The sequence below is a fragment of the Bubalus kerabau genome, chromosome 17 (assembly GCF_029407905.1).
Source record: "Bubalus kerabau isolate K-KA32 ecotype Philippines breed swamp buffalo chromosome 17, PCC_UOA_SB_1v2, whole genome shotgun sequence".
In the NCBI taxonomy this organism is placed as follows: domain Eukaryota; kingdom Metazoa; phylum Chordata; class Mammalia; order Artiodactyla; family Bovidae; genus Bubalus; species Bubalus kerabau.
In genome coordinates this window covers 19,021,276-19,045,564 of record NC_073640.1, presented here as the reverse complement: position 1 = coordinate 19,045,564, position 24,289 = coordinate 19,021,276, and the positions used below count along the sequence as shown (strand labels likewise).

The window sequence follows — 24,289 nt, the reverse complement described above, 5'->3', positions numbered from 1 at the left end:
AAATCAGTGAGAATGGGCAATTCATTCTATTAAAGACTAAAGCTGATTTACAAACCTAGAGATGAGAAATGTTAGTCACAAAGTCATAAAATGTTACAATTTACCTAATGTAAACGCTCAGGAAAACTGAAAGGTTTAGAGGTTGAAAAGGAGATGTGAACAGCTGCAGGTTACACAGTGACTCAGAAGCAGAGCCAAAAGATAGCTGTCCAGTTTGTCTTGGGCCTACAAAACGCTATTACCCAGACTTGGGGTTACAAGAAGACACACCAGCTTACCTGTATGCAAGAGCCAAAGCCCAGGCACCAGCAGCACAGTACAGACTGTCATGAACCTTGGCCTTCTGATCATTACCACATGTTTTAGTGGGAAAGAGACCTGTGGTTGGACTTTGATACAGCAGCAATGTTGACTTGACTGCAATTGAAGACAAGAAAAAGAATGAAAAAAAAAATCTATTTCCCTTGAGCTGAAACTCCTGAACTTTTTTAGTTTCTTTATCCTACAATTTTGTTCTTTCTAAACTTAGCTGCAGCATAAAACTTTTGAAAACGTAGAAACAACTCTGAGTAAATAATTCCAGCCTAGGTAGGGATCCACCTGGCATGAAGGGGTATTTTCGAGTAGACAATTCAGCTAATTGGCACATAAAAAGTCTTTAGCACATCCCTGTTAATGTCAGTAAGTGTTATAAGGCAATATCAGATACAGAAAAAAAAAAAAAATTAGCCAAAAAACTAGGTATACTCTCAAAAATCAGTTCAATAGGGAAAAATAAAGCAAATATATAACAAAGAGTTGCATACATTTGCTAAATCCAAAGATAACTCAATTCTAAAGAGGCCAGAATCCTGGTTTTCACAGATGACTAATTTGTGCCTGGCCTTCAGAGCAATGTATTCCTCTTATATATGGTACAGATCAAAGATATGTTTAACATTTCAAAATTGAATTGCATCCTAATATGACATGAAAATAGTAAACAAGTAATTATTTTATGAACATTCCACTTAAGTTAAAGAAGTCTGGAATCAATGTTTTCTAGTCATTGCTCAATCTGCACAGGGATATTTCCAGGGCCTGCCATGCATGCCAAAGTTCTCAAATCCTCAAGTCCCTTATCTAAAATGGCTGGTACAGTAGGCCCTCCATATCTGCAGGTTCCGCATCTGCAGATACAGAAAGCAGACTGTATTATTCTTTATAAAAGAGTCCTAAAATAGAAAAAGTCACACTAAAATGACATTTCCTAAAAGCTATTTTATTCCTGTCTAACTATAAATGGATGAGCAATATTTTTCCCTAAAATAAATTGTTACTCTAATCTAGACTGGCATATGTCAACCAATTTAGAACAGTTTTTCAAAGGTTAAAGTACTCTGTTCCATCAGAGATTAAAGAATTAAATTTCTTTTTCTTTTTCTCAGACTAAACTGACATAATCATTATCATGTCTTTCAGAATACCTAGGTATTTATTATTTTTCCCAGAGTAAAAAAACTGGTCCTAACACTGCAAAGTAAACAGCTGACACTTCTTTTAAAAGGCAGTTTAATTTCTTTAGTTAGTTATGGCTACAGAGATAAGTGGGTAAGAATCTTGAACACAATAAGCTGAACTAACGTTTTTCTTTTAAGATTTTTTTTTTTAATGCGGACCATTTTCAAAGTCTTTATTGATTTGTACAATATTGCATCTGTTTTATGTTTTAGGTTTTTGGCCACAAATAATGTAGAATCTTAGCTCCACAGTTGTCCACTAGGTATCTGTGACAAATTAAATTCAGTTCAGTCCAGTCGTTCAGCGTGTCCAACTCTTTGTGACGCCACGACCTGCAGCACACCAGGCTTCCCTGTCCTTCACTATCTTCCGAAGTTTGGTCAAATTAATGTCCATTGGCTCAGTGATGCTATCTAACCATCTCCTTGCTCTCTAAGGGGCTCTCAAGAGCCTTCTCCGGCATCACATTTTGAAAGCATAAATTCTTCAGTGCTCAGCCTTCTTTCTGGTCCAGCTCTCACTTCTGTACATGACTACTGGAAAAACCACAGATTTGACTATACAGACCTTTGTGGGCAAAGTGATGTCTCTACTTTCCCTATCTATTTGCCATGAAGTGAAGGGACCAGATGCCATGATCTTAATTTTTTGAATATCAACTTTTAAGCCATCTTTTTCACTCTACTCTTTCACCTTCATCAACAGGCTGCTTAGTTCCTCTTTGCTTTCTGCCACTAGGGTGATGTCATCTGTAAATCTGAGGTTATTGACATTTCTCCCAGAATCTTGATTCCTCCTTGAGCTTCATCCAGCCCAGCATTTTGCATGATGTACTCTGCATAGAAATTAAATAAGCAGGGTGACAATATACAATCTTGTTTTACTCCTCTCCCAATTTGGAACCAGTCTGTTGTTCCACATCTGGTTCCAACTGTTGCTTCTTGACCTATATATAGGTTTCTCAGGAGGCAGGTAAGGTGGTCTGGTATTCTCCTCTCCTCAAGAATTTTCCACAGTTTGTTGTGATCCAAAGGCTTCTGTGTCAATGAAGCAGTAGATATTTTCCTGAAATTCCCTTGCTTTTTCTATGATCCAGTGTGCCGGGAGCCAGTGAGAGACATTCCACTCGTGACAAAGGTCATGAGGAAGGAGGCTCGGCATACGCAAAGGCGGGATCAAGCCTCGGGAGTGCCCCCGGATATTCTCGAGCATCTACCCCCAAAAACCAGAGTCTGCCTACTTTATTGCTTTGTGCTCTCACCTCTGACTTTACTGGGGGCTGTCCCCCACCACCATCTCGCTCTCTCTGTCAAAGAGTTAACTTACAGCTCCAATTAATAAAGTTCCTGGGCAATTAGGAGAGTTTAAATCCAAACCCCTCAGATGGCTCTCTAACTCGCCTGACAAGTTTACCCGGACACCTACAGCTATGCATATGATTGTTTACAGTCTCCCAGGCTTGAGAGGCACGGGAAGCTTAAGATATTCAAATGGCTTAGAGCCTCTCAGAGCATTAGAAACTGTCAGAATAAAACTAGTAAAAGATTTCATTGATGAGCCAATGTTTGTTGCCAAGTTTCCACATCCCCTGAATTGTATCCTTGAATGTGTATTAATTAATATAGTTGCTATGTAGAAAAAATAAGTAGTGGCCTTGGTGTTAGTAACTTTAGACCCTTAAGGTAATAAATTCTTTCCTTTGTAAACCCATTACACATCCGCCCTATAGGAATGTAATTTTATCTTCGAAAGATGGCGTCAAACCTTAAAATAATTACTCTCAGAGAAAATAAGTCTTTGTTGATAAGTTCTTGTCAAGAGTCATAAAATGTTAATAGGCCTTCTGGCCAGAAGATGATGTAAATCACCTAAACCATTTGTATACGATAAATTTGCAGGAAAGAAACCCTGGTTTTTGATAAGCATCAAAGACTGCTGACTTTGCATCCCCTATTATCCTCTACGTGTAACTTAGGGTATAAAAGCCTCTGTTGAAAATAAAGCTATGGGCCTTGCTCACCAATGCTTGGTCTCCCCATGTCATTCTTCCCTTTAACTTCCAGCTGAGTGTCCATCTGGAGCGCGGATATTCTCTGCGACCATTTATTTGCCTGGGCTTCTAAGACCCACTAGAGAAGGTGTCTAAGGTGGGGCACCTTCCGCTATTTGAGAGGGCGCCTGCGGCCTCCGTAGTCAGAGCTAACCTGGTGTCACAGGTTATATTGATTTTCCACGTAAACCAAGCTACTCAGCTTCTTTTCTCCACTGAATTTTCCTACTGAGCTATCCTCTTTTTATTACTCTTTATATCTCTAATTAACATTTGAATAGGTCGCCTAGCCGTCTCTCCTTCGAATACCCTGGATCAGCCGGGGCTGGACCTTGGCACCAGCGGATGTTGGCAATTTGGTCTCTCGTTCCTCTGCCTTTTCTAAATCCAGCTTGAACATCTGCAAATTATGAGTTCATGTACTGTTGAAGCCTAGCTTGAATCATTTTGAGCTTTACCTTGCTAGCATGGTAAATTAGCACAATTTTAGCAAATCAGCACAAAATTAGCACAATTTTGCAGTAGTGTGAACATTCTTTGGCATTGCCTTTCTTTCGGATTGGGATGAAAATTGACCTTTTCCAATCCTGTGGCCACTGTTTAGTTTTCCAAATTTGAGGTATATTGAGTGCAGCTATTTCACAGCATCATCATTTAGGATTTGAAATAGCTCAGCTGGAATACCATCACCTCCACTATCTTTGTTCGTAGTGATGCTTCCTAAGGCTCACTTGACTTCACACTCCAGGATGTCTGGCTCTAGGTGAGTGATCACACCACTGTGGCTGTCCGGGTCATTGAGGGTTTTTTGTATAGTTCTTCTGTGTATTCTTGCCACCTCTTCTTAATATCTTTGCTTCTGTTAGGTCCATACCATTTCTATCCTTTATTGTGCCCATCGTTGTATGAAATGTTTCTTTGATATCTCTAATATTCTTTAAGAGATCTCTAGTCTTTCCCATTCTATTGCCTCTATTTCTTTGCACTGTTCACTTAAGAAGGCTTTCTTATCTCTCCTTGCTATTCTTTGGAACTCTGCATTCAGACTGGTTTTTTCCTTTTCTCTTTTGCCTTTCACTTCTCTTCTTTTCTCATCTATTTGTAAGGCCTCCTCAGACAACCATTTTGCCTTTTTGCATTTCTTTCTCTTGGGGATGGTTTTGATCACCATCTCTTGTACAGTGTTACAAACCTCCATCCATAGTTCTTCTGGCACTCTACCACATTTAATCCCTTGAATCTATTTGTCACTTCCACTGTATAATCGTAAGGGATTTGATTTCGATTATAACTGAATGGCCTAATGGTTTTCCCTACTTTCTTTAAGTCTGAATTTTGCAATAAGGAATTCATGATCTGAGACACAGTTAGCTCCCGGTCTTGTTTTTGTAGACTGTGTGAACTTTTCTCCATCTTCGGCTGCACAGAGTACCAATCTGATTTCAGTACTGACCATCTGGTTGATGTACATGTGTAGAGTTGTCTCTGGTATTGTTGGAAGAGTGTGTGTGCTATGATCAGTGTGTTCTCTTGGCAAAACTCTGTTAGCCTTTGCCGTGTTTCATTTTGTAATCCAAAGTGAAACTTGCCCGTGTACCTCTGGACTTCTTACTTTTGCATTCCAGTCCCCTGTGATGAAAAGGACATCTTTTTGATGCTAGTTCTAGAAAGTCTTAAAGGTCTTCAAAGAACCATTCGACTTCAGCTTCTTCAGCATTAGCGGTTGAGGCATAGACTTGGATTACTATGATACTGAATGGTTTGCCTCGAAACGAACAGAGGTCATTCTTTCATTTATGAGATTGCATCCAAGTAGTGCATTTTGGACTCTTTCATTGACTATGAGAGCTACTTCATTTCTTCTAAGGGATTCTTGCCCACACTAGTAGATATAATGGTCATCTGAATTAAATTTGCCAATTCCCATCCATTTTAGTTCACTGATTCCTAAAATGTCAATGATCACTCTTGCTATCCTGTTTGACCACTTCCAGTTTACCTTGATTCATGGACCTAACATTCCAGGTTCCTATGCAATAGGAACAATAGCTCCACAACCAGGAATCAAAGCCACACCCTGCGCATTGGAAGGCAAAGTCTCAACCATTGGACCACCAGGGAAGTCTCTGAAATAATGTTTCACATGATGCAGACTGAAACAAAAAAATTCTTCTCCTCGGTGAGAGAAATCAAATTTTATATTTGACATACTAGGCCACATAAATGGCATAAGAAGCAAACTAACAAAAAAAAAGCATCCCCACCTTACCATCTGATGAACAAAAAAGAGCCCTATATATATGTATCTCTAAGCTGCTTACTCATATTAAAAAACAAAACTTGCCAGGCTGATCCTGACAAAAACAAAAGAGCAAGCAAAACAAACAAACAGGGACCTTATACCAGTAACAGTATTGAGACTGCTTTTTGCATCTCAATGAATTAGAAATGGATACGAAAGATTCAGGACTACATTGTAACTTTGTATAGGTAAATGAGCAAGGAATACTTCCACAAAATCTTTGTGTAAGAATTATTCAAGAAACAGCCTCTAGTTCTCAAATCTGTTAATGTTTCAGAAGGCTAAAAGGACACAGAAGACACTAGCGGCAGTTTCAAAATTATTCAAGGGACAGATCTGACTTGCCAGATTCCATTTATAGTCTCCATATCAATATGCAATTGGAATATACAGCTGTCTACGCACTGAAACTACCCCAACACTCAAATGAGAGATCATCATCCACATAATGTATGTAATTTAACTAAGGCAGAATAGATGTTAATCATAGCTACCTAAAGACTTGCTTTCCCCAGGTTTAGCTTACCAATTCTGTAATAGTGATCCAGTTTATCCCACAGAGTTTCATCAGGTCTCGGAAGATTAATGCTTTTCAGAGGTTCATAAACTGAGCCTGAAGGAAAAATGAAAAACCCATCAAGTCCAGTTATTCTCACCCAGGTAAATGAAAAAACTTCTAAACAAACGAAGAGGCATTATTTAACAATCTAATCTTCGTTTTTATAGTGAATTATCATATTTCACTGTTGTCAAATTTTGGATGAGGAAAGGAGAAAGAAGAAAATACGTGTAGTTTTCCTAAATGCTAGCGGATATCCCCACTCTCACTCCCAGCTAACTCATGTGCATACTGGTCCTAGCAGCTCAAATATAACCAGTACTCCTATGGAAGTATAGTAGCACAATAACTCCAGTTCCTTCTGAGAAATATATCTACTTACATGCCCTGAAATGCAAACCTTACTCCTTATGCTCATGCTTTACCAGGAAGTTTTCTGTCCCAGGATAATATTCCTGAACCCCCAAATCATCCACTTCATGAGTATTCAAATATTGTTCATACTGAAAGCCTGAAACTTCCACTTTCTCCTAGGTAGATAATATCTGCCTTATTATCTAGATTGTAAGCAGAAACCATTTCTACTTCTCAGCCATGGGAACTACAGCAAGGTGATAACAGAGCACACTGCTCAAAAGCTACAGAATACCCATTAATCATGATAACCTGTCATAAAATGGATACAGAAAATTGTTCACTTGACAAGGGCACTTTCTCAACTGATGACTGAAAGGCAGACATTTGACCCTTCAGCCATCAGAATAAGCAGTGTCTCATTCTTGTTATAAGCACTCAGAAATTATAAACATCTCAAGGTCACAGTTAATCCACCTTGGGATGCAGGTAATGCATGTCATATAGTTTAACAAAATACTAGAAGACTGAACCTATAATTTATTGGGGCAGGGGAGGGGGTCATGTTGTCAGTTTTTGAAGAAAATTAAAGCATTTATGTTTGCAAAATTGCTATGTCCAGTATGCTAGTTTAAAGCCAAGTTATGTTTAAGGGAGGTTTAAGTTTTGTTTAGGGCAGGTAAGGGTTCTCTGGTGGCTCAGATGGTAAAGAATCTGCCTGCAATACGGGGACCCCGGTTCAATCCCTGGGTCAGGAAAATCCTCTGGGGATATCCTCTTCAGTATTCTTGCCTGGAGAATTCCATGGAGAGAGAAGCCTGGTAGGCTACAGACGACAGGGTTGCAAAGAGTTGGACACACCTCAGTAACTAACACTTACTTTTTCAAAGTAAAGAACTACACATTCAGGCAACAGCCCCATTACCTTTCGTTAAAAATAGAGATGTGGATGAAAACAGGGAATATGAAATGACTTGCATGAAGATATTTTTCTAAAATAGTATTCATAATGACACCAACCAGAATGGTCCCATAGTGAAATATGGAAAGAACTACTAACACAGACAGGAAAGCATCAGGACTGCAAAGGAGGCAAGGGTCCAGACATGCTCTCTGCCTCCCCACATTCAATTAGCTCTGCTGCTGCTGCTAAGTCGCTTAGCTCTAGGTAGGTTTAAGTACACTGGCAGTAATGGGCAGCCTGGCAGCTAGGGAGGAATGCTGGCCTGGTAGGTGATAAGCTCTGCGGGCAGGGGAGGTCTACATATTATCCATGAAATTCATCCATAATTAATAAACTAAAATCAGGTCCAAATCATCACATTTAAACTTTTGCATATGAATATACAAAGACTAAAGGGAACACATTTGCTACCAGGATGATGTTGGCTCAGATGGTAAAGGAACCATCTGCAATGCAGGAGACCCAGGTTCAGTCCCTGGGTTGGGAAGATCCCCTGGAGAAGGTAATGGCTACTCACTCCAGTATTCTTGCCTGGAGAGTTCCATGCACTTGGTACAGGGAGACTGGTGGGCTACAGTTCATGGGATTGCAAAGAACTGGACATGACTGAGCAACTAACACTAATGACAGTGGAATGATTTGTTTTTACTTAGATTTATTTCTATTTATTTTGTGGTGAAATGATTTGCTTTTATTTAAAGCACTATTATATAGCTAATGTTGTGCTTTATATAAGAAAAATAATCACCAGAAGATGCATATATATTTTCATTACAATTAGGTAAATAATACATGTGCATAAGGATAAGGACTGAAACAGAATATGCAAAACTGAAATCTGCATTATAACAGTAGATTAATTTATTTTAAAAGATTATTTTAATGACATTGTATTCATGGTTTTTAGAGTGAAAGAAAAAAATTTCCCTTAAAAGCCCCTTCAGTTCAGTTCAGTTCAGTTCAGTAGCTTAGTCGTGTCCAACTCTTTGTGACCCCATGAATCGCAGCACGCCAGGCCTCCCTGTCCATCACCATCCCTGTCCACTCCCGGAGTTCACTCAAACTCACGTCCATTGAGTCAGTGATGCCATCCAGCCATCTCATCCTCTGTCGTCCCCTTCTCCTCCTGCCCCCAATCCCTCCCAGCATCAGAGTCTTTTCCAATGAGTCAACTCTTCGCAACAGGTGGCCAAAGTATTGGAGTTTCAGCTTTAGCATCAGTCCTTCCAATGAACACCCAGGACTGGTCCCCTTTAGAATGGACTGGTTGGGTCTCCATGCAGTCCAAGGGACTCGCAAGAGTCTTCTGCAACACCACAGTTCAAAAGCATCTATTTTTTGGCGCTCAGCTTTCTTCACAGTCCAACTCTCACATCCATACATGACCACTGGAAAAACCACAGCCTTGACTAGACAGACCTTTGTTGGCAAAGTAATGTCTCTGCTTTTGAATATGTTAGCTAGGTTGGTCATAACTTTCCTTCCAAAGAGTAAGCGTCTTTTAATTTCATGGCTGCAATCACCATCTGCAGTGATTTTGAAGCCCCCCAAAATAAAGTCTGACACTGTTTTCACTGTTTCCCAATGTATTTCCCATGAAGTGATGGGACCAGATGCCATGATCTTCATTTTCTGAATGTTGAGCTTTAAGCCAACTTACCTCCCCCCAAAGACTAAAATGATTCTATCATCTAATGTTTCTCAGTAAAATCATCCATGGAGATTCTTACAAGCAACATTAAGTATACAACATTGTATATACTTAATGTATAAACAAGTATACATTAAGTATTACGTCTGGGAAATCAAACTTTCTAAGAAAATAAATACCCATTCTGTAAGACTGAAAGAGAGGTTCAAAGCAAAGCAGAAAAGTATAAAAATAAAAATCACCTAATTCACTGAGAATCTATATAGTCTTCTATAGTTCCTTTATATATCTTCAAAGAAAGCCCACAGTGAATTAAAAATAGCTAAGTTAGATAAATGTCAACACTTTAGCGATCACCACTGTAATGTTTCTGAAGTAACTGCATAAAATTAAGTAAGGATGTTCCACAAAATTTATGGTGTCCAGTACCACAAATCTGAAGTCAAAGGAGAAGTCATGAATGGAAACATTTTAAACAAGAATTAGACATCTGGAAAGCATCAATACCAATAAAAATATGAAGGAGAAAGCAATCAACAGTGGAGCACCAATTCCCAAAGCCAATGAAAACAGATGCAAAATAACAGAAAAAATTCTAATAAATGCTTAGAGTTCAAAATGAAGTGAATTTTTAAAATATAAATATTTCTTTTCCTAATTTTTCTTATTTTAATTTTGCCTAAATCCAACACCACAGAGGAAGACAAAACTTATCAGTTATAAAGTATGTAAAATGCGTTTAAACATGTCAACCTGATTTTTTACCTGTTGGCTGCCTTTGTATTAGAAAAATACAATCTACCTCTTCATTTCATAAGACATTATGTCAAAGAGACAAAAGATAACAAAGAAGATGAAGCAGAAATTGTTATTTGAAGGGACCTATTACAGCTTTATGATGAAAGAAGAAAGGACTATATACTAACAAGATTAAAGAATGAGTTGCCTAAGACATTTCTGTGAGAAATGTATAGTATTATAGAAAGAGTATAAACTTAACAAAGGTATAAGCTTTTTGAATTTTGAACTATAAACTCAGAAGGTTTCTGAGTGTTAACTGAGAAGTTTTCAAAATCACAAAATAAAACTGGTAGTTCAAAAACAAACTCTTAAAAGAATAAAAAAGATGACTAAGAGGAAATCAAGGTGGAAAACTGAGCCGCAAACCAAGACAACATCAAAAGTGTATTAATTGAGCATCTTACTTTTCTATTATTCAAAGCACTATAAGATATATAAAATATTATTAATCAAGACTTTGATGATCCCTAAAATAGCTTTATCATTTTTCCATGTAAGATGGTAGACTAAGATAGATACCATTATTTATTCATTCAGTTAACATATACAGTGAATACATAAGACTCTGGGGCATACATCTAGCAGGCTACAAAGCCTACAGATTAGGAAGAAAGGTAAAATAATGTTTTGAATAAGATATATATATGTGTGTAAGACACATATGTATATAAGATATACTATACATATATATGAATAACAAGGCAGAGTGGTAAGTTCCTTAAAAGACAAAGGACAGGAAAATTCCAGTCCCCTGTGGGCCTCAAAGAACAGAGAACTTCTGCACTGCAGCTGATAAAAATAACTAGCCATTACAAATAATTACAAAAAAAAAAAAGCTCCAGAGGCTTCCAGAGTGGCTCAGTGGTAAAGGTCCGCCTGCCAAGCAGGAGACACAGTTCAATGTGTTGGGAAGATCCCCTGCAGAAGGAAATGGCAACCCACTGTAGTATTCTTGCCTGGGAAATCCCATGGGCAGAGAAGCCTGATGGGCTACGGTCCAAGGGGTCACACAGTTGGGTACAACCTAGTGACTAAACAACTACAACAAAAATTTTAAGGTGTGCATTTTTTAAGGTGTATATATTTTTAATGTGTATATATCACATATACACATAATATTTAACAAATAAAGGATACCATACTGTATTTCTCATGGAAATATGTCCTTTTTTCCCCTACCTCATCCCGCTTGCCCTCTTCTGTCCTCAAAACCATACATTTTCCTATGTCTCAACATGTAGGCAAAAAAGAAATTTGTCCTTGCTTGTTTTATAAAAATGGGATCTTGACAAAGTCTATCCTTGCATCTAGCTCCTTTCATTTAACAACACACAGGGAAATTGCTAAAGGTGATGGCTCTTTCTCATGGATGCTATATATTCCAAGGCGTTGATATACTACAACTTATTCCACTAACTTCTCATCAGTGGGTATATAATTTGTTTCCTATTTTTACCATAACAACAATAATGCAAAACACAGATATACAAAGATATAGCCAGGAATATGATAGAATAGTTAGAATTGGCTGGAGAGTTAAATTTTATAGGGATTTTGGGAGTAGTTGTGAAACATAGCTATAACTACATATTAAATTATATAAAATTAAAATTATTAAAAACCATAGTGATAATTAAACCTCATCACTTCCTATTTACTACATATGTGCTTTTGAGGTTATTTATACCTATATAACTGTACACTGGAAATACTATGTAGTAGCATGTTAATTACAATATATCTCTTCCGAACTCTGCATTTAGTGATGTCACATAGAAAATAGTACTGAATTAAAAGATTAATAAACTTTTTACAATAAATGACAAATTGCATCTTTTAAAAGTGCTAAAATAATTCACATTTGTACCAGAAATATAAGTACTCTATTCTATTAAAAGCTTTTCCAATTGGATAGAAGTAAAGAAGTAGCCAACTTTTACTTAATTTTCATTGCCCAGACTGTTAGTGAGCTTGAGAATCTTTACAAATTGGCCATTTGGATTTGCTCTTCTGTGAACTGCCAACATCCTGTAGCCATTTGTTATTGCTTTATCAGTGTTGTGGTCAATTTCTGAAAGCTCTTTGTATACTTTGTGTACTATTTTACATTTTCATTTCATATATTTTCCCCTGATCAATCATTAGTACACCAATATCAAGATTCAAAGGTGTATACACACACACACACACACACACACACGTATATATATAACAGTCAATCTATCTCTTTCCTCATTTGGTTCTAGTTTTCTTTTCTTTTAAAAAGCTTTCTGCTAATCCTGAGGTGACAAATATAGTCACTGAAATTTTCTACCAAGTTTTTCTTAAGGTTTTTATAATGTTGAAAAAAATAAATTTTCCCACTTAACTACTTTATCCATTGATGAGTTGGTTTCTGAACTACTTCTAAAGTGAGCAGTAGTTCACAGCAGCACTACTTACAACAGTCAGGACATGGAAGCAACCTAGATATCCATCAACAGATAAACAGATAAAGAAGTTGTGGTACATATACACAATGGAAGCAAATGTGAGTCAGCTGAACTGAGGTGGATGAACTTAGAGCCTGTTCACAGAGTGAAGTAAGTCAGAAAAATAAATACCATATGTTAATGCATAATTAATGTATGTAATCTAGAAAAATGGCACTGATGAATCTTTGCAGGCAACAAAGGTCCTTAATAGTCAAAGTGACAGTTTTCCCAGTAGTCATGTACAGATGTGAGATTTGGACCATAAAGAAGCTGAGCACTGAAGAATTGATACTTTTAAATTGTGGTGCTGGAGAAGACTCTTGAGAGTCCCTTGGACTGCAAGGAGATCAAACCAGTCCATCCTAAAGGAAATCAACCTTGAATATTCATTGGAAGGACTGTTGCTGAAGCTGAAGCTCCAATACTGTGGCCACCTGATATGAAGAGCTGACTCACTTGAAAAGACCCTGATGCTGGGAAAAGACTGAACGCAAAAGGAGAAAGGGGCAGCAGAGAATGAGATGGTTCCATAGAATCAGTGACTCAGTGGACATGAATTTGACCAAACTCTGGGAGAAACTGGAAGACAGAAGAGCCTAGCACATTCCAGTCCATGGGGTGGCGAAGAGTTAGACATGACTTAGCAACTGAACAACAACATCCAGAACAAATAACAAAGATGCAGACATAGAGAATGGAATTGTGAACACAGAGACGGGGAAGAAGAGGGCAAGAGGGCGGGAAGAATTGAGAAAGTAGCACTGACAGTATACACTACCATGTGTAAAAATACAAAGCTAGTTGTAGCCGTTGTTTAGTTACTAAGTTGTGTCCGACTCTTTTGCAACCCCATGGACCGCAGCCTGCCAGGCTCCTCCTGTCAGTGGGATTTCCCAGGGGTTCCACTATGTCCTTCTCCAGGGGCTCTTCCTGACCCAGGGATTGAACCAGTGTTTCCTGCATTGGCAGGAGGATTCTTTACCACTGAGCCATCAGGGAAGTCCGATACAGTTAATGGGAAGCTGCTATAATACACAGGGAGCCCAGCTCCATGTGCTGTGATGACCTAGAAGGGTGGGTGGGGGGTGAGAGGCAGGCTCAAGAGGGAGGGAATACATACACGTTGTTGTACGGCAGAAACCAACACAACCACTGTAAGGGAAATATCCTCCAATTAAAAAAAAAAAAGATTATATGTGGCACACCCCCCCCCAAATAAATAAAGTAGTAAATTCTATTATTTTTAAAAAGATCAAATTGGTCCAATTTTTTTTTTTTTAGGTTTCAAAATATTTGATAGAAAAAGCCATTTGTCCTAAATTATAAACAGAGAACATTTCAAATTATGGGATTTAAATAGACCATTTCCTCTTGAAATAATACAACTTAATTTTCAAAAGCTACAAAGAAACTCTATTATCTAATAATGTAGCATTTGGCCTACTTACATGCAAGATTTCAAACCCATCATGGACATACGATATTTAAAAGCAGCTTAGCAATAATCAGCTTCATGTGCAGTTACATTAATGTCTCTAAAACTCTCCATTACTTGAAATAACATATTGATTTTTTTAAAAAGTAATGTATGTAGCACTCAATACTGCGTACTGACAGAAAGTTAAAATGACTGAAAATGCATGACTGACTGAGAATCATTTATATATGATATGAAATATTTTCAAGCAACTTTGAAATTTAAATTAAATCATTAACTTGAGATGGTAATTTTTCATCTTACCATTTCCTTTTACTCCTCCACTGATAAAAACTAGAAGGTGCTACTATACAAAGGGCAGGTTATTCTAATAACATTCTCACCTTTGTATCCCTAATGTCAGTACTAGTAAGTTTTCAATCCAAATATTTATAGAATTGAACTAAGTGACCCACATGATTAGGGGAAGGCCTTCTTGAATTCTAGAGGCATTCTTACAGTACCTGTAAATACCTTAAGTACAGTTCTTGCTTATGACATTTTATTTTCACTATTAGATTACTATGTTATACTACACTGGAAGCCAAACAAGAAACGGGCCATATCTGCTGCTGCTACTGCTGCTAAGTTGCTTCAGTCGTGTCCTACTCTGTGCGACCCCATAGACGGCAGCCCACCAGGCTCCCCCGTCCCTGGGATTCTCCAGGCAAGAACACTGAGTACATAGTAAATGGCAGTGAGAGTTTGATAAGAAGGAGGGAAAACAGGAAGAGAAGATGACCAAAATAATTTTCCTGAAAAATTTGTTTTCAGAGAACTTTTGATGACTAGTTTACATTATTCTCACGGGCTACACTATTTCTTGGAACTACTCCATCCAACTTGGAATACATTATACATAACTCAGTATTTTGAGCATCTTCAAGATCACCAACATCACCTTGCAAAACAAAGAAACAAATTATTTTCTTTATTGTTCAGTTCCAGCATGCATAGAAATTTCAATGTGTCCCCAGCAGAGGAATGAATATATTATCACACCTCCCTTCAGTGAAGAACCTTGAAAGAGCTTGATCTGTTTATAATATCACTAAAGACCAAAAAAACATGGTATGAAAAACTAATGTCATAGAACTAGACGGTACAATATATTCCCTGTTGCAAAAAGAAACTTGCATGTGTGATGTTTACAAATGTACATGCATATATATTTTTTAAATATTTTAAAGAATTTTTAAAAACCTTTAAGAATATGCACCAAAATGTTAAAAATGATTAGTACTAGGGAGAGGACAGTGACTTTTACTCTACTTCTTAAGAATATATTTATTTATCACTTGTACAATTTATGATAAGAAAGGGACATTTTGAATGCACACTATTGATACTCTGCATTGTAAAAGATACTTTATATACATTGTCCCATTTCATTATTCTCACAAAGGAATGAGGTTGGCATTAAATTGAAGCACAAAGCAGTTAGTAAAATGCAGTCCAAATCTGAATACAGGGTTCTCTAAAGAGAAACTTTTTGTGTGCTCTTTGTCCTTTACCATGAAACTTCATAAAAACGCTTGGCTAAGAAGAGTTAAGAGCTCTTAATCGGTGTTTTCATTTTCTGCTTTAAACAACAGATTATTCCAAAATTAGATGCACATGTATATACACATACATGTATACTTTAACTTACATAACCCCAAATTATCACAGTTCATCTGAAACCTCAACTTTTTAAGTCTATGTTTCTGCATGGAAAGTTGGGTAAGAAACATATTTTAAAGGTAAAATAGTAAATGGCAAATGTAAAATAACACAACTCCATAAAAATAAAGTAAAATTTGCCTCTTCAACATATCCAAGTAAGATGTGAAAAGGCCATTCCACTGTTCCCACTTTATTTTTAATAAAAAGGTATTAAGTTCTTCCAGTGACCTTTAAGGAAGGAGCACAGCCTATAAAATCTATTTAAGGATATTAAATCTGGTTGATGTTTCAGGTGTTGACCTTATGAATACCAATCTCTCAATTAGCTATTTCATTTTCCTTTCTTATTTATAGTCTAGTAGAGTACCTCACCATAATATACCATGAATGTGTATGATTTCTGTGAGGTCAAATCTGTATTCCAACAGTTCTAATGTTTCTGAAAAGTTTCTGGAATTCCTTTTATGAAAAAAATGCATTCAGAAAAGGCACAGTTATTAAAATTTTTCAACAGTAGTTGTCTCATTCACTGTTATAACCCCAGTGACAACAGTGCCAGGACACAATGAGCACTCAATAAACATTTACTGAACAAACGGAATTAATATCCTTTGATATCTAAAATTTGCCGAGTTACTAGGAATCAGTTGCAATGAATAAGGTGATTCATTACAACAGATGAAGTTAAGTAAAACTCACTGGTCAATAACCTAAGCTGTGACCATACAGTAATTCAATTTGTTCTATTCTTCTATTTTAATTTATTCTGTTCTACGATTTTATTGCTCATAAAGAAGGATCTCAACGAAAACATAAAAGGATATGATTTAAAACTGAACAAATGTATACAGCTTACAAGTGAGTCACTTTATAAAGTATAATACTTAAACTGAACATATAAGATTTCTCAAGAGACATCTATCGTCATTATTTCATGCTTATATTACAAGTAAAATTTTTCAATTCCAAGCCTCTAAGTCTTAAGTGATAGCATCTTAGATACATATGAATTGAATTATAGGGAGGGGATAAAGAACTTCACTATATACCATTCCCAAACTCCACAATATTTAATTTTATTAAGTCTTCTGTTATTATAGCAATAAAAATATATGTCATTAGGCATTTTGATGTGTCATATGTTATTCAAAGCAAGTCTTAACAGAAATAGTAATTTCAAACTATTCAGAATTTGGAAAGATGGAAATGAACCATTTTCCTTTATTATTTCCACTTTGGTGAATCCTGATCTGCATTTTTTGTCTTGGCAGATATGAGCAATGCATTTAATATTAATGTTGCTACTACTAATTATAAATTGCCCTGATAATACTTCACAGGGTAAGTTTGAACAGAGGAAGTCTTGAATGTTAAGTGAAAAAATTACAATAAACTATAAATTAGCAAAGTAAGCTAACCATAATAATAAAAATATTCTAACCAGAAATACAAAATTAGACATACTTCTGACAGCATAGAGTTTGTCAACAATGAATGCTAGTTAATTTTCTTCTTAATTTTCTTCTCATCAAAATGCAGTCAAGTTTAGATCACTGGCTAAGTAAAAAAAGGCAGAGATATTTTTACCATTTTCTATACTATACTATCAGACTTTGGTGATTTGATCTAAAGCTGTCTTGAGAGTCTGTGTCAATAAACTGTCTTCTGTGAACACTCACATATAATAAAAACATAACTGATGAAAGGTTTTTGCATGGAATTCAATCACACTTTTTAGAAGCCAACTTTTATCAAGTGATATATGATCCTGAGATTCAATCAAGTAAAAAATGAGGTTTCCCAGCTCTCCATTGCCCTTCCTTCTCTTCCCCCCAGAGTGTAAGGAAGCTCCCGGAAAGAGACTGTCATAATACCTAGGAGGTTGTGGAAAGAACATGGGCTATGAAAACAGACAGACCTTGGCTACAGTCACAGCTATGTCCACAGCTTTCTACACTTGGGCACTCTCTGAGCCAGTTCTTCTCATCTGTAAAGTGGGGGGAAAATTACTTAACCTCATTAGATTGTTGTGAGAATAAATGAAATATGTGAGGTATAGCACTGGCATAGTATATATTAACCACTTATTGTTTTCCCTTCTCCACTTTTAAACTTTTGAATCTCCTCCAGCACTTAGCATAGTATTAACCACAAAATTAGAAATCAAAGAATTTTAATTAGATGGCTTTGTCAGGTTAATATTAGAATCCTCTTGATCAATGCAAGGATGGATGCCCCACAGAGTGATTTTAAATTTTCAACTTAAAAATCAGTAATTAAGAAATGGCGAAAAGCTGAGTGAAATTTGAGCTCATGTGATATTAAAGTACCCTTGGATTGCTGTACATAATTTAATGTCTATGTGCAGAAGCCATAGGAAACCAAGATTAACACTTTCTCTAACAATGCTGGAGGAAAGAGCATAGCTGAGAGTGGAAGAGCAAAAGCTCCCCTAAAGTATGACCCTGTACTACACAGGAGTGATGCTAACAGGTCTTCAATAAAATTTCATAACCAAAACCAGTAATTATTTCTGAAGCATGATTATTCAGTATTAACTTTAATTTCACTAATAACCTCCATGGCCAACTGTCAAACATCCCCCCAAAACAAGCCATTTATATAGGTAGACAAAACAAATTCAAGACCCTTGGGAGCAGAATCAAATCTGTCATTAAGATGTGGGGCTGGCTCAAGATGGCAGAATAGAAGGATGTGCACTCATCGCCTCCTGCAAGAGCACCAAAATCACAACTAGCTGTTGAACAACCATCCACAGAAGGATGCTAGAACCCATCCAAAAAAGACACTCTACATCCACAGACAAGTAAGAAGCAGCAATGATATAGGAGGAGAGGCACAATTATGATAAAATCAAACCCCATACCTGCCACGTGGGCAACCCACAAACTGGAGAACAAAGTATCAAAGAAGTTCTCCCACTGTGGTGAAGGTTCTAAGCCATAAGTTAGGCTTCCCAGTTGGGAATGAGGAAACAGAGACCCCACTCTTGGAGGGCAAAAACAAAATTTTGTGTGCACCAAGACCCAGGGGAAAGGAGCAGTGATCCCATAGAAGACTGAACCAGACCTGCCTGCCTGCCTGCTCATGTTGGAGGGTCTCTTGTGGAGGTGTTGGTCAGCAATGGCTTGCCATGGGGACAGGGGTACTGGCAGCAGCACTCCTGGAAGCTGCCGCTTGGCAAGGCCCTCTAAAGGCTGCCATTAACACTACCATACAGCCCGCAGGCCCCAGGGCTGGGTTGCCTCAGGCCAAACAAACCACTGGGAGGGAGCACAGTCCCACCCATCAGCAGGTAACTGGATTCAAGTTTTACTGGATTTCAAGGCCCTGCCCAGAGCAAGACCCAGTTTTTCCCATTAGGAAGCTTACATAAGCATCTTAGTCTCATCCACCAGTGGGTAGATAGAAGAATAAAGAAGAACCACAACCCCAAAGCTGCCAGAAAGAAAAACCACAGAAAGTTAATCAGGATTAAAAAAGCAGAGGGATATGAAGCAGATGAAGGGACAACATAAAACCCCCAAAAAACAACTAAATAAAGTAGAGATAGGAAACCTTCCAGAAAAGAATTCAGAAAAATGATAGTGAAGATGATCCAAGATCTAGGAAAAGAATGGAGAAGATGTAAGAAATGTTTACCAAAGACCTAGAAAAACTAAAGAACAGAAATGAACAATATACTAGAAGGAATCAATAAGAGAATAACTGAGGCAGAAGGAGAGATAAGTGACCTGAAAGACAGAATGGTAGAAATCACTGCCACAGAACAGAGTATAGAAAAAAGAATGATAAAAACTGAAGACAGCATAAGAGACCTCTGGGACAACATTAAATGCACCAATATTCACATTATAGGGGTCTCAGAAGGAGAAGAGAAGGACCCAAGACAATGTGTGACGAGATAATAGCTGAAAACTTCCCTAACATCGGAAAGGAAAGAGTCAACCAAATCCAGGGAGTGCAGAGTCCCAGGCAGGGTAAACCCAAGGAGGAACATACCAAGAAACACAGTAATCAAACTGATGAAGATTAAAGACAAGGATAAAATATTAAAAGCAACAAGGGAAAAACGACAATATACAAGGGAACTCTTATGAGGTCACCAGCCGATTTCTCATTAGAAACTCTATAAGACAAAACAGAATGGCATGATACATTTAAAGTGATGAAAAGGAAGAACCTACAACCAAGAATACGCTAATCAGCAAGACTCTCATCCAGATTTGACAGAGAAATCAAAAGCTCTCAGACAAGCAAAAGTTAAGGGAATTTCAGCACCACCAAATCAGTTTTATAACAAATGCTAAAGGAACTTCTCTAGGCAGAAAACATTAAGAGAAGGAAAAGAACTACACAAAATAAACCCAAAACAATTAAGGAAATGGTAATAGGATCATACATTTTGATAATTACCTTAAATATAAATAGATTAAATGCATCAACCAAAAGACATTTACTGGATGGATGGATGAAAACATGTGCATGTATTCAGTTCCACTTACCACATCATTTTTTGTAACCCTCAAATTGTATGTAATTATTTTTATATTGTTAGGTTAATCACGCTTCCATTATGGCTTGCAACTGCAATTATTGTATATTTCTTCTCTGAATATTGATTGTGAAAACTGACAAACACCTTTTATTGTGACTATGTAACTATTATTTGCTTAATACCACTGTATTATGATTGGGCAACAGAAAATAACAGGATTCTATATCACTAAAGCTACCATTTAATAGAAAAATCTGTAATCACATTTAAAATCCAGAATATCAGAATTATCTTGGGATTTTCTGAAAAATATAAGTGCTTAGGTATTGCTTCTTTTTCTCCAAAGCTCCAGATGTGTTCCTAATGAGCAACCATGCTTAAAAACAACTGGATTATTTATATGATGATATTTTACTTTTATCTAGTTTCTTTCAAATGGGAAGTGCTCCATTTCATTTAGTTTGTTTTCCAATTTCTCTATCTCTTTTTTGGTTGTTTTTTTCAAGCCTTTATCAAGCTTCTGTATATATAAATACTTAAATAGTATGTATAATATATATGTTTTAGAAAATTTAAAAAAAAAAGACTTCTCAAACAAATTAAATGTGATTTGGTTAAAAAAAAAAAGCATAGGATGCATATTAGGCTACTGAACTCATGTTACAATGAAGATATTAAAACACAAAATAACCAACTTTCTAATACATATATTTAAAATTATAGACCTGGAATACTATAATAGGCATCCTTTAAATACTAAATGTTTTCATCAAGAAATACACTATTCAAACTATCTAGTTTGGCTTAAATGTTTCATGTCTATTCTAAGTGTAGCTTAGCTGTGCGATATTTTTTATGGGCTATTAGTTTTTTATGGAATACAAAACTGAAAGAATGTAACTCTGGGTGAATATTAAGCCTATTAAAATTTTGCTGAACTTTAATTTGCATTATAATTTAGTTGTAAGAATTTTATAGTAAAAAAATGGAAATGAAAACTGGAGTCATGACAATGGATATTTAGGTATTCAGTATAAGATATTCAGCTTACACTATTACAAATGGAACTAAACTATACTGCAACATGAAACCACAGTAAAAATCAGCTTTGAATTTGCTAGTTTTTTGTAGTTAATTTGAAGACCATTTGCTGTTTCCTCTCCTTTTCAAACAATTATATCTATTACTTAGAGCACCTACCCTCAATTTTTTGTTCATTCTGTAAGAATGAATCCTATGAAACTTATCTTACAAGGATGCCTAGAGGAAAAAATACTTTTCTAAAGGTATTATAAATTCCCTGTCTACTGGTATTATTCTGCTTGAAATGATAAACTACATGAGATATGAAAGAGGCCAGATCCTGGACACATCACCACTCCCACAACCATCAGACAGGGGCCTACGTGAAAATCTTCAAGTAATCAGCACTTCAGTTTCTCAAAGAAATAGCTGTGGAAAATAAACTGGACTGAAGAAAATAAATTTAACTTCTATGGCTAACTAAATATGCCTCTTATTTTCATTCAGTTGGCTAGGCAATTCCCTAAAAACAGAAGCAGTGATTACATCCTAAAACAGAGCTGGCCACTGAAATGAAGACTATAAGATTCCCTGGACAGACAATATCAACAAATATAATTAAAGAAATAAGTAGGACTGCCCTGGTGGTCCAGTAGTTAAGAATCTGCCTGCCAATGCAGGGGACATGGATTTGATCACTGATCCAGGAAGATTCTACATGCTGTGGAGGAACTAAGCCCATGCACCAAAACTACTGAGCCTGCCTTACACAACAAGAGAAGCCACCGCAATGAGAAGCCTGAACTTCGCAAGGAAGGGTAACCTCCATTCCTGCTGCGGCAACTAGAGAAAACCAGAGCATAATAATGACTCAGCATAGCCAATAAATAAATTAAATTAAAGAAATAATGTATGGTAATGACACTAGACAGAAATATAAATAAGATCCACCCACCTCCAATAACATTTGCTGTAAAATTTAACTTTTGTTAATGTATAACAACAGGCTCAAACAAGAGTCCCAAACTAGCAACCCAAATGCCCTGTGCAGCTGAGTAAAAAGGATTTGGTCCAGGTAAAATCAGGTCAGAAGTCAGAATCTGGAGACTACCAACAAACTGGTAAAAGAGATCCATACAAGCAAAAGGAGGGCTTCCCTCATAGCTCAGTTGGTAAAGAATCCGCCTGCAATGCAGGGACCCCGGTTTGATTCCTGGGTTGGGAAGATCCTCTGGAGAAGGGATAGGCTACCTACTCCAGTATTCTTGGGCTTCCATTGTGGCTCAGCTGGAAAAGAATCCTCCAGAAATGTGGGATACCTGGGTTCGATCCGTGGGTTGGGAAGATCCCCTGGAGAAGGGAAAGGCTACCCATTCCAGTATTCTGGCCTGGAGAATTCCATGGACTGTAGTGTCCAAGGGGTCGCAAAGAGTCAAAATGACTGAGCAACTTTCACTTTCACTAGCAAAAGGAGGCTGTAGAAACAGTCACAGTCACACATAGGAACTGCAGGGTCATGCCAAACAGGAATCAGTGACGCCAATGATAACAAATTTATCCAAAGATGATGTTTAAGATTGGGAACATGACAGACCTAATTCAGCACTCAAGATTCAGAGCCTGAAATATAACACAGAGAACATATGAGGACTGCTGCTCAACAAGTATGGTGCTATGGAGAGACATTTCCCCCCAAAGTGCAGTCCATCCACTAGCACACTAGCAGAAGGGCCTCCCTGGGAGGTTGCTAGAACTATTGACTCTCAGGCAACATGCCAGACCTGCTATACCAGAATCTACATTTTAAGGAGATCCTAGGCTCTAAGAGGTAGTTATTTCATCTTGTAAAAATCAAGAAAGGTGAGGGGGAAAAAAGAGAAGAAAACGGGATCAAATAGCAACTTTAATGTCTTAGGAAAATCCAACTCCACACACCCTAGACTATAAGGATGCAAACCAACTAAAATAGCTTCAGTGGAGCTCAGTTGCTCAGTCGTGTCCGACTCTTTGCAACACCATGGACTGCAGCATGCCAGGCCTCCTAGTCCATCAGCATCCCAGAGCTTACTCAAACTCATATCCATCAAGTGCGTGATGGATCCAACCATCTCATCCTCGGTGGTCCCCTTCTCCTCCCGCCTTCAATCTTTCCCAGCATCAGGGTCTTTTCAAATGACTCAGTTCTTTGCATCAGGTAGCCAAAGTATTGGAGTTTCTGCTTCAGCATCAGTCCTTCCAATGAATATTCAGGACTGACTTCCTTTAGGATGGACTGGTTGGATCTCCTGGCAGTCCAAGGGACTCTCAAGAATCTTCTCCAACACCACAGTTCAAAAGCATCAATTCTTTGGTGCTCAGCTTTCTTTATAGTTTATCTCTCACATTCATACATGATTACTAGAAAAACGATAGCTGCGACCAGATGGACCTTAGTTGGCAAAGTAATGTCTCGCTTTTAAATATGCTGTCTAGGTTGGTCACAACTTTTCTTCCAAGGAGCAAGCATCTTGTAATTTCATAGCTTCAGTCACCATTCGCAGTGATTTTGGAACCCCCAAAATAAAGTCTGTCACTGTTTCCATTGTTTCAATCACCATCTGCAGTGATTTTGGAGCCCAGGAAAATCAAGTCAGCCATTGTTTCCACTGTTTCCCCCTCTATTTGCCATGAAGTGATGGTACTGGATGCCATGATCTAAGTTTTCTGAATGCTGAGCTTTAAACCAACTTCTTCACTCTCCTCTTTCACTTTCATCAAGAGGCTCTTTAGTGCTTCTTCACTTTCTGTCATTAAGAGTTGTGTCATCTGCATATCTGAGGTTATTGACATTTCTCCCAGCAATCTTGATTCCAGCTTGTGCTTCATCCACCCCAGAATTTCTCATGATGTACTCTGAATATAAGTTAAATAAGCAGGGTGACAATATATAGCTTGACGTACTCCTTTCCCG

At 37.4% G+C, this 24,289-nt stretch overlaps 1 protein-coding gene across 4 annotated transcripts in view; it reads right to left on the bottom strand.

The window, feature by feature from the left end:
- PHKB (phosphorylase kinase regulatory subunit beta) overlaps window positions 1–24,289 on the bottom strand; it is a 235,261-nt gene that overhangs the window by 194,536 nt on the left and 16,436 nt on the right. For all 4 annotated transcript variants that reach the window (XM_055552724.1, XM_055552725.1, XM_055552726.1 and 1 more), the window contains 2 exons: window positions 6,379–6,465; window positions 279–417 (listed from right to left, as the gene is read on the bottom strand). In XM_055552724.1, the coding sequence (XP_055408699.1) occupies window positions 279–417; window positions 6,379–6,465 (226 nt within the window). The remainder of the gene's footprint in view (window positions 1–278; window positions 418–6,378; window positions 6,466–24,289) is intronic.